At 30.4% G+C, this 11,785-nt stretch overlaps 1 protein-coding gene across 1 annotated transcript; it reads left to right on the top strand.

The window, feature by feature from the left end:
- The first annotated feature begins 5,319 nt into the window (after positions 1 to 5,319).
- LOC145323324 (uncharacterized) lies at positions 5,320 to 11,743 on the top strand. Its single transcript, XM_080165753.1, has 12 exons — positions 5,320 to 6,015; positions 6,546 to 6,619; positions 7,010 to 7,101; positions 7,994 to 8,058; positions 8,263 to 8,325; positions 9,297 to 9,356; positions 9,945 to 10,009; positions 10,293 to 10,329; positions 10,454 to 10,545; positions 10,794 to 10,860; positions 11,114 to 11,277; positions 11,625 to 11,743. The coding sequence occupies exons 1-12, from the start codon at positions 5,956 to 5,958 to the stop codon at positions 11,683 to 11,685; spliced, it is 900 nt and encodes a 299-aa protein (XP_080021879.1). The 5' UTR covers positions 5,320 to 5,955; the 3' UTR covers positions 11,686 to 11,743.
- Positions 11,744 to 11,785: the final 42 nt, after the last annotated feature.

The raw sequence follows: 11,785 nt of genomic DNA, 5'->3' as shown, positions 1-11,785 counted from the left end.
CTATCCGTGACGGACGGACGGACGTACGGACGGACGGACCGACCCTAATTATAGAAAAGCTTCGCTTTTAAAAAGGACAAAGAAAGGACAAACATATCCTTCTAATAATAAAAGTGAGATCTTATTTTGGTGTACTTAAAACTTATTGCTTTCCGCAGTCAATTATCATAATGACAAACACCTTAAAACAACAAATTCTTTAATTGTACAACCTTATTTGGAAGTCCTTGCATGCATTTTAATATAAATATCTAAGCAAAGCTATTCCTGACATAAAATTTACGGCGTTCTGTCGACATAGAATTTGTTTGTGTCGACTATGTGGATTATAAAATAATTGTTCATGGCAGACATAATATTGAAATAACAGACGTGTGTTGATATAATATTAAATCATAAATTTGAAATATAAAGTAAATATGTTGGTTAGCCCTTCAGTGATTCTATAAAATTACAGATAATACTAAAAAGTTTAAATATCTAAAAACAAATTAGAAATATTGCTATGTTTATAAAAAAGCCTGAAATAAATTGATTTTGAAGTATAAATCCTTCCATTAAAGCAAATAATCCTTTTTAAAAGCACATACTAAATCTTTATTTAACATATGCTTATGTGTTCAGCAGTAAATTCCTCAATGTTATCAATGCTCCCCCCCCCCCTTAGATTTTTATTTTAAGAAAACCTCATTTCTAGCAACTGAAATAGCTCTAATTTTCTATCTTACCTCAGCTAAAGAACGCATTAGGTATGTTTATGGTCCAAATACAGTTGCAGACTATTAAAACTATTTCAACTGGAGGAGGAGCAAGGGAGTTTTACTCCCCCCTCTCCCCCCTCCCTAACAAATTTTATCTAAGGTAAAATGAACAAACTAGTATTTATATATAACAGTTAGATAGATAAATAATTCAATTGTTTCAAATGATAAGTAAAATTGTTCTTCTTTTCAATGCATGAATGTCTTTATTAAGATATGAATGAGCGTTTTATATGTACCATAAATACAGCTACTATATAATTCAGAGGCCAACCAAAATTTGTTTTGTATATTTCCGTTATTTTAATTCTCCTTTACAGCCTTTAAATCCATAAGTATGCATACTATTTTGAGCTCTAGCTCTTCGAATAAAAGACCTGTGATGACTAATAAATCTTACTACATTTAACCTAACTTAAAACAAGAAGTTTATATTAGTAGTTTAATTGTCAAAATAATCGGAATTTAGAAGCAATGTATTTTTTAAATTTAACATATTTACCTTTGAATGCTACTATTCATAATTTTATATAACTTCGGGGCAAAAGAACTCATTAATACTACAACTACTTCTAAGAGGGAAGCCAATAGCATTTTTTTTTATGTTCTTTAATGAAGAGTTTAAAAAATTATTGTAAAATAATTAAATAATAAAGAAGAATATTGTTTTTCATGTGAGATATTCTGTTAGGTTCCTTGAAAGGGGTTTGATTTTAAAAGTTTTGCAAAAAAAGCTTTGGTTTTAAAGAAGATGAATGAAATATCAACTTTCTTTTTATGATTTTGATGTTTTTTCTACTAACATAAAGGGAGTATGCAGGGTCAAATTCTAATTTGTTCCTCCCTTCTCGTAGAGAAGCAACTCTTGCATTAACTTAAAAACTTTAATCAATGCCCCTAGAGGCCTCCACATGGCACTCTTCACGTCTATGGATAGCACGCCACATTTAATAATTTCTTATATATCCAGTATATCTTGGGTCATTTTTTTTGAAGGGAGGTGAATCATCCCTTATAAAAAAATAATAAACTATATGTTATGACTATTTCCTGCAAAGCAGATTGGTCCACCGGTTAAAAAGATCTCTATTCATATTATTCTTTTTAATAATTGTAAATTCTCGTAATAAAAGTGTTCAAAATTATAACACAATCGCAAAAGAGCAAAAAAAAGAATTACATTTATCACTTAAATAAAATACATTTAATATACACTAAGCAAACACACCTATGCCTATTTGTACATCTTCTTTGCAAAGTCAAGAATTCACGGAAATATTTTGTTTTATCATGAAACTTCATTTCCTACCTTCCGGGGACACAGACAAGTATACCAAGATTTTAATTCATGTTTTGGAAGTTTTTTTTTCTCATATGCCCTTTTATTTCTAACTCTATGACCTTTTAGAATATCTGTTAGAGGGAAGCTTGGGGATTCGTGGTTTTTCCAAAACATTATAAAGACTAGATAAACAGAAATAAAAATTACTCAAATTAATTTAAACGTAAAGAGACGCTCCTGTTCCATTATGTGAAAAAAAATGGTTGTTTAAGAAACAAAATAAAGTTTTTTGCTCCAAAATTAAATACTTGGAATTGCAGGGAAAGACAAATCATTAGGATAATCAGAAAAAAAGTGATATTCAAGAAATAAATAACTGAACCAAAATTTTAGTATTAAGGTTTGGCGATTTTAAAAAAATATTTATTTAGTAAGCTTTTCTGGGTTTTTATAATTACCTCCACCATGTCTTTTTTAGCCTAGTGGTAAAAATTTTGTGAGGTAAACAAAATCTGGCGCACAATTTTATTCCACTCCAAAAATTTGGACAAAGCTCAAATTGTGTTAAAATTGTGTTAAAATGATCCATGTGACGTAATAAAAATGAGGGATTATCCATTTCTTTTTTAGGGTTTTTCTCCAACTTCTCATCTAAATAAAGAAAAAGAAAACGGACACTCAATTTGGGCTTTGTCAAAATTTTTAATCACTCCACAATATTTGCAACCCTACACAAAAACAATTAAAAGCTTGGCCAATAGTTAAGATACTAAAAAGAATTTTGAGTCAATCAAAAATTGATGAATGATTAAATATTTCAAATGATGTAATTAAAAACTGACCCAATATAAAAAAATAATAGTTTATTCTTAAAAAGACTTAAATTTAGCTAAAGTGAAACAAGGATATTAATATTGAAGTCAGAATTTGATTTCTAAGATTTGAATTTAAAAAGAAAAATATCACATTGATAATATTACTTTTTAACAATATATCAAACAAGTGACAAGGGACACAATAAAACATGGATGACAACATCCATAAGTAGTTCGTGGATGGGACTGACCGTCAATGGTGTTTTCTTCAAACGACGGGAAATTTAATTTTGATTTCTTTAACTGAAAAAATTTTGGAAATCGGACCATAAACACCAAAGATATGGGGGAAAAAATATAAAAATAGCAAAAACCTACAAAAAGGCAGTCATTTTTGTTTTCTTTAAACGACGGGAAGTTTAATTTTGATATCTTTAAATGTAAAGAATAAAAAAATAGCCAAAAACCTACAAAAAGGCAGTCTGACCATCATTGTTGTTTTCTTCAAACGACGGGAAATTTAATTTTGATATCTTTAACTGAAAATTTTTTAAAATTTTTAAAATCAGATCATAAACACCAAAGTATGGGGAAAAGTGTGGAAAATAAAAAATAGCCTAAAACCTGCTAAAAAGCCGTCCGACCGTCATTGATGTTTTATAATTAAATGTGCTCCTTAATGATGGGAATGTTGTCAAAAAAAATTTATAGAAGCTGAGTAAATCCCATTTCCCCCCATAGCTGGACTGATGGACGGACAGACAAAGTGAATTATAGAGTAGCTTCGCTACTAAAAATGCAAAACAAAGGTTATGTCTGGTAATTAGAGGTATTTACATAGATATTTGACTTTGGGGTTTAGGAAACGGATATAGCAAAATGTTTGAGCTGGCAGTCAAATAAAAAGATTTTTATCAAAATTATTTTGCTAATATAAGGATTTCTTTAGATTTGAGCTTTAAATGATTAAAAACAAGACCAACCAAGCATAATCATAGAATAGCTACGCTACAAAAATATGCAAATAATTTGCTAATAATAAAGATTGCCAACTAATTTGTCTAAATATCAGATTTACTGCAATGGATCAACTTCAAATTAAGAATTGTGGTCAAGGGTTGTATTTTGTAAACAAATAGTTATATGTTAAGTTTTGATTTTATTTATGTTATACATAAGCCTCACCGTTAGCTGCGCATCTTCGTAAGTTTCCAAATCAGCCTCACTGTAAGCCACGCTTCCCCCAAATTTTCTGATCAGCCACACACAGCAGCAGCCCCGGTCGCCCTCAAATGGAGCCAACCTTACCCTAATTAACCCTTTAGTCACTGTAATACTCATTCCAGGAGCTTAAACAAAACTGAAGTAGCAGCCTCATTTTAGACATCCTTAGCGTAGACATTCTAAGCTGTAACCATCCTTAGCTGCAACCAGCCAGGGTCCTCAGCATCAACCAACTGAAGCTGACCTCAGAATCAGCCACCCAAAGCGACCCTCAGGACACAACCCAATCTGTCCCGATTTTGTATCACTTTGAAAAGTGCGATTCCAGTTACGTCATATACGTTTCGGGAAAGAAAAAGGGAAGGGGGGAAGAAAATCTCTTTAAAAGAGATGGGAGAAAAGGGAAGAGATTTTCTTCCCCTCTTCCCTTTTTATATGACGTCACAGGAATCGCACTTTTCAAAAGTGATACAAAATCGGGACAGATTGGGTTGTGTCGACCCTCAGCCACAGCCGCAACCTTGCACATAGCCACAGCCGCATTCAGCACGCAAAGGCAAAGCACTACTTTTAATAAGGGAACATTTTTTATCATAACATAATTATTTAAAATTTTGTAATTATTTTTAATTATTCCCTTGTTGTCCCAAATATTCGCAGCTTTAGGAATAATTCGTCCTAGTTTTAATGAAAGTAATCATTCCTAAAACCCATAAATTCTTAATTGAAATGACTAGTAAAAACAATTGATTTGGTTGACTTGAACATTAACAATTAAAAATTTGAAACCTTTGTCACCAATGGAAACTTAAAATTATGACAATATCCTTTAATATTAAGTTGTCCTTACAATAATATTTTTTTGAAAAGAAAAATCATTCAATAAGAATGAATAATAAAAATAGAAGCAAACTAAAGATGGTGATTTCACTCATACTTATATGTGGATAGGAACCTCCATTTTTTTGAGAAAAAATATAAAACTTATCAAAAATATATTTTAAGCAATTTAGCTTCTTTAATAGCAATTCTATAATATGTTATAAGTCATTTACAGTTTATTAATTACCATATATACGGTCAAATTAAATCATTTAAATTATAATAATGCTTAATGATTTTGTTTAGTCACAAATGGACAAACTAATTGCATAAAAAACTGCTTTACTTTTCGTGGTCTTTCTATGTGGTATTAATAATTAATTTAGATTGGTACTTTGCTCACATACACACTCATAAACAATAATATTTTGTCGTTGCTTAGTTTTAGTTTTAAACAAGTGATAATACAATAAAAGTTTTTTTTACATAAAACATTCATTCTATTAGGTTTATTCCAGTAGTACATTTTTTTGTCTGTAGCTTCAGATTTCTAAATCTAAACTGACACGATTAAGTTCATATTAGTTTAGCTTAGCATAGTTTAATGAATGGTAATAGCATATTTTTTGTCCTTGCCTTTGTGTACAGAGCTAGATGCAAGGGGCGCAGCCGCTTGTAATTAATTAATTTTATTACATTTTACCTGTCTTCTGAACTTTTTTTTCTGTAAACCAAAGGAATGGGCCGTTGTACTATAGATTAATGTACCCTCCAATTATGAAAAACCAGATTACCCAGTAGATTAAAATTACTGGTGGTAGTTTCAAAGCTTTTAAATCAAGATTTAACAATATCCCCAGTTTTAAGCTAACTTATGACAGAACGAGTCTTAATATTTACTGCCCATTATTAATTTTATCTCTGTCTTTATAAAAGTTAAGTTTAAGTTAAGTTAAGCAACAAAATGTTGTAAATTAACTCAATGTTCAAGATTATTTTCAGACAATGACTTAATCAGACTAAATCTGATGATCTCCATAAATAATTTATTATGAAGAGAATTATTTTTGTTTTTCTTCCTGGTTTAGTTTTAGCTCAACAATTCTGTCAGGTCAGAGTTTTACTTTTATCCATAGATATCACTTTGTCTATACTCCTATATTTAGAATGAAATTTTCTCAGCTACTATTAAAAAATGAATCTACTTTAAAATTTGCTTCTCGAAAAAATATTTTATTATAATTAAGAAAAACTAATAAATATATTGGCTGTAGAAATATTGAAATAAAGGTTGAGGGGAATTTTTTTGTTTGTTTGTTTTTACTTTAGGTCAGGTTGGGTTTTATGGGGTCAGGTATAGCGCCCAGTGCAGTGTTTAGGCATAGTAAAACTAACAAAACCCCTCCTAATTTTTTTTTTTTTTTTTAAATAAATGGGGAGGGGCGTGGTATGAGTACTCAGCCGACACTTTGTGTAGAAGCACTGACAGGACTAACTAATTTTACCTTTTATGGGTTTGTTGACACAACTCTACATTCACATTTCACATGCCCGGTGCAATTTAGAATAGTCCCAAGAAATTTGTTGTTAAGATTAAAGGAAACTCTGATATAAAAAATATTGACAATTTTTGTATTTTAGTTATTAAAGCCTACGGGTTCTGATCAGGGTACTGATGGATCAGGTTTGAGACCAAAAATTTCAGGAGACCAAATGTAAGTAAATTTTATATGTCGACGAAGCCCAATCTGTACCACTTACGCACCACTTTTGATTCATGGGACGTAATACAATGGTGGATTCTCCATCTCTTTTTTAGTGGTTTTTATGACGTCACTTGGAATCAAAAGTTGTACAGATTGGGCTACGTTTCATATGTCTTATTTTTTGTAGCAGCTACCCTCCCACACATCTTCAGAAATTAAAAAATCCTATGCCTATAAAATTTTTAGAAATTTTAATTCATTTAATAAAAAAAGGGGAGGAGTTAAGCGCTTCACAGCCACATCTATTAAAAATTTAGGGAAAAAAATTCTTAGATTTTAAGAAACTAAATATCTTATTTTTAAACTAACTCTGGTAAATCTTAATTAAAAATAATTTAGAATTGTTGGTGAAAATGTGACGTACAAATGTCCCGGTGTAAAAATGGGGGAGAGGGATGGTAAAACATCCTATATAGGCTCCTGTATACAAGGTAATATTGTACACTGTAAAAATAGATAGAAAGGACAGGATGATGATTAAATCTTCAAAAAGGAGGAAAATGAGGCGTTCCTCTAATGTCATTAGGTAAAGTTTTACTTGAGAATTTTAATAGGCATTTTTTTAAGAATACGAAAATAGAAATATAAGAATAGAAGCATATTCTGAACCCTTTTTTCGTCAAATCTAAGAAGGATCATTTCTAGCAGACAAAAGTATTGTTTACTTTCGACTCAAGCTGATGTGGATTCTTAAAAAATGATTGCTACTCGATAGTGAGGCAAAATTAGTTTTGTGAAAAATCATACAAAAGCACATTAAAAATCTACAAAAATTTAACAAAATCATATGTTAATAACCCTTTTAAGATTTTATTTAATTTTTGTAAATTTTTTTATTCGATTTTGGAGGATTTTTCACAAAAATAATTAATCACCAGCGAGTAGCCTGCCTAACTTTTTTTAAAGAATCCACCTCTGTTTCAGCTTTCAAATTGAAGACGAAATTTTTGGGCAATTAATTCTGATTCTGCAAAGCTTTCTACTAAGAAAATATACTGTTAACAGCTAACTTTTATCTATGTATGAAATGAAAAAAAAACATGCGTTCGTAACAAAATGTGTACACAATTTCAACCAATGAGATTAAATGTATGTACCGATGCGATTCTCCTATTGGCTCAATCAGACATTACCTCTCTTTCTTAGTACCTTTATAATTACGAACCACTGAATATCTCTTCCAAATGGGTCGATTAAATCATGAAACCTGTTAGAACTCATTGGAAAAATGTTAAACAGTTCTTACACACTTACCACGTACAGACATATACTTGTTAATCAGAGTTACTGAGCTTCTAAAAAAATATGAATTTTGATATTTAGATCAAGGAATAGCAGTGATGGAATATGAGTTTAAATTTCCTTGGCCAATTTGTGTCTGTCCTGAGGTAATTATTCTTTTAAAAAGAGGTTCAGTGTCTTTATTATATTATTAATTTCGAAGCTTTTTGATTAGAAGTGTCATAGTAATTTGATAAAATAAGTTTTTTCTGTGTTTCACTAATTGATGACGATATCTGTGTTGTTTATTATCTCTGCTATCAAATTGCTTCACTGTTCTAAGAAGTTGGCCTGTATATTTAATGTTTCAGTCAGTTGGTTGTTCTGGGAGTAGCGTTATGAAAGCTGCTACAAGTACAAGATATTCATATGAGGTAGGTTTGCTGTAGCACGCTATTCTACAATTCTACTTGGTCTGTTAGTTATGCCAATGAAGTTTAATATTTACATATTGTAATCTTATTCTCTTAAAAGCGGGATTTTATTGATATGAGATTATTATTTTTAAAAAAATGAAAATCATTAATATTTTTGTAAATATTTAAAATTTTCTTCTTACTAGCTTGAAAGTCTATTATGAAAATCAAAATTAATAAGAAAAAGTAATCATCTCCTTCACCGTTTGATCTATAATTCAAACATACACTCATTCGAATTAATTACTGTTTTTCAATTAAATAACTTTAAAAATCTAAAATCATAGATTCCTTTTTTATTAGCTATTATGTTTAGTGATTTATTGACACTATTCGCCCAAGAAATGTTATACTCTCTTTAAAAATCAATGTATGTATTTATTTTATAACTACATTTTGCTTTGATATTATTAGTAAGCTATAAAAATTGGAAAGAATTTTAATGAATATAATAGATTTGAAATCTGCATAAAATTTTAAGGATTTTTTTTTATAAAATTCGTTTTTTATATAATTCATTATTTAAAAGCGCAAATCCAATTTAAGTTAATAAATTTTGACCAATAGTATAGGTGGATTGGAAACTACCTTTGCTCTAATTGGTTGAATGATGTACGTCACTTAAGCTTCTCCAATCAGGGCGCAGATAGTTTTCAATCCACTGCAATCACAGATGTCAAAATTATTTAACTTAATTTGTATTTGCGCTTATAGATAAAGAATTATACAAAAAACGAATTTTATAAAAATTCCTTAAAATTTTATGCAGATTTCAAATCTATTATATTCATTAAAATTCTTTCCAATTTTTATAGCTTAATCATTAGAGTGTCTACGTAAAATGCCAAAATAATCTTTGATAATGTTTGATAATGTTGTTGGCTTCTTATTGTTGCTCTAATTTTGCACACAATACTCTTTATTTTTAGATAGAGGCAGGTGACAATCCTGGTATGAATCTCAGTCTTTCATTGCCCCCGGGAACTAAGGTTTTACATATTATAAACTTTTTTGTCATTAGATTGTGTTCAGAATATATATCATCCAGAAGTCATTCAAGGTTTCCTGTACAACTTAAGGTTTTTTTTCTGGCAGGAGAATACCTGGAAACGAAGCAGCGTTTAGTGCCTAATAAAAAAATGCCGTCATACAATACAAATGTCCAATGATTGGCCAGTATATGTACAATTTACCATTTGTCAATTACAATGTATACTTGGTCATGTGTATTGCATGACGTCACTTTTTAATAGACACTATCAGCTGCTTCCCTTGCTTGGATAGCTTGTCCTAGGTTTAGGTGACTGCCAGAATTGCAATAATCTAACATATAAACCAGCTATTTCAAACCTATAAAGTTCAAAGTCATTAAATTGTTGCTTTTTTCTGTAAAAACTGTCGACATTCTGTCTATCTGAAGTTTAAATGGCATATGTTGAGCATTTGTAAATGCTTATAGAACAAACTTTAATATACATGCTGAGTATGGGTGTACATTTTGTTCCCCCTTGGCCCTTTTAAATACATATGGATATATCATTTTATAGCCAATCTAATTAAAATTGTTTTATATTTAGGTTTGGGAGGTTGTAATAACATGGGATATATTTACTCACAATGATAATATAGTTGTTTCAACAAGGTACATTTTAATTACTAACATTCATAACAAAAATTATTGTATTCCATTAGTATATATATCTTGTTTGATAAAAGTTAAGGTTTTTGTTGTTTGTCAGTTAAGATCTCGCTAACCACTGAACCAACAAAGTCTTCAGGTGGTTTAGGCAATTTTTACGCCACCCCTCTCCGAGATAATACAGCAACTAGTCTTGATATTTCTTTGGACAGCTAAAACAATAAATCTTTTAATTATTTACTACAGATTCTAATGGTAATTTTATTTTTTTTTTAAATATTTTTAGAACTAAAGGAATAAGAATAGAACGAACTGACTTTCAGGTATTATAGATCTAATATAAATGTTCAATATTTTATGTAAATATTTCTTAATATAGAAAAATTTACTTTTAGGCTCAATTAAAACAACAAATTAGAACTATTTAAAGTTTTAAAATAATTTTAGGGTCAACAGCATAGAATAAGTCCGTTTGAGACAACAGAGAGTTTGGTGGGGGACGATGGCCAACTTTTTATTGATGTCGGATTTGGTTTTAGGTAAACAACATTACTGAACTTGATTTAGTCTATTTTTACCTTTGACCTAGTTCGAACAAGGTCCTCTTTGACTTCAAGTGGCTTTTCAATTTCTCTGGAATCTACAGACAAAGCTTTAATTGCAATCTTTGACTGAAAGAACTAACTGTGCTTGGTAATAATTTGCGCATTGGACAATAAAGGAATTAAGGTTTTTACTTATTACATTTACATATACAAATGTTTAAATCAGTGTCCCTCGCTTTAAGAAATGGTACAATACGAGCAGACAGTCAGAAATGGCATTATCCTTGTGTTGAAAGGATGGAATGTGAGGTAATAGAAAATTTTAATCTTTTTAAGTGTCCTTTAAGCCTAAAAAATCTTGGTTTATAACCTGGTAATAAACATCTAATTATTTTTTGTCAACTTAGAAAACAAGTTCGATTAGTTTAAGAACTTTGCTAAAGTCAAAACAACGTTTCTGATTTTGGTTCTGGTGACCAAGTTTTTTGGCTTCCTGTGGCCACTAGACTGGCAATAACAACTACAAAACCTTTCTTGATAGGAAAGATTCTCTTTATTTTAGATGGCGCAGCCTGTAGACACTACAGACAGATACCTGAGCATGTTGTTCTTGGCCATTGGTGTTTCTGGCATAATAATAACCTGTGCATGTATTTGCGGAACCATCACATGGTGCCTTCAATATGAACAACAGAACGAGGACAGACCAATGACAGCTTTTTACAAGTAAGCATGCTATTGGCGCAAAATTACTATATACGCCCCAAAAAATGTTTGAATGGTAGGAAGAAGGGTAAGGACTGTTTACCCTCACCCCAAACCTTAGAAACCCTTCCTCCCCCCCCCCCCCCACCAAAAAATAATAAAAACAATTTTGTTGTTGCTAATTTTACCTTTGCACCCATTCATAATGCTGCTCAGTCAGACACATGACAAAACAACAAAAGTTAGAGCCTGTTAAATAATTTGCCTAGTTACAAATGCTTCTCATTACCATACACTGCAAAAAATTTTCCTAAATTTTTTATAATAGATGTTTCAAATTTTGTTTAAATGGTTTTTTTTTGTTTTAGTCAAAAGATTCGGCCTGACAGTGGCCTTACTCCTTTGGATATTGAGACTACAAGATATTAAAATAATGAATTTGTAATATCTTAAATTATTGAAATATATATTGACAAATAAGTATTTCTTTTTTATATAACTATAAAGCTATATTACAAGTTGTTTCTTA

Source organism: Acartia tonsa, chromosome 6 (genome assembly GCF_053477335.1).
Source record: "Acartia tonsa isolate MP-2025a chromosome 6, ASM5347733v1, whole genome shotgun sequence".
Classification (NCBI taxonomy): Eukaryota; Metazoa; Arthropoda; class Copepoda; order Calanoida; family Acartiidae; genus Acartia; species Acartia tonsa.
Note: the sequence above shows the minus strand (reverse complement) of the source record. Positions and strands in the feature narration are given on the sequence as shown.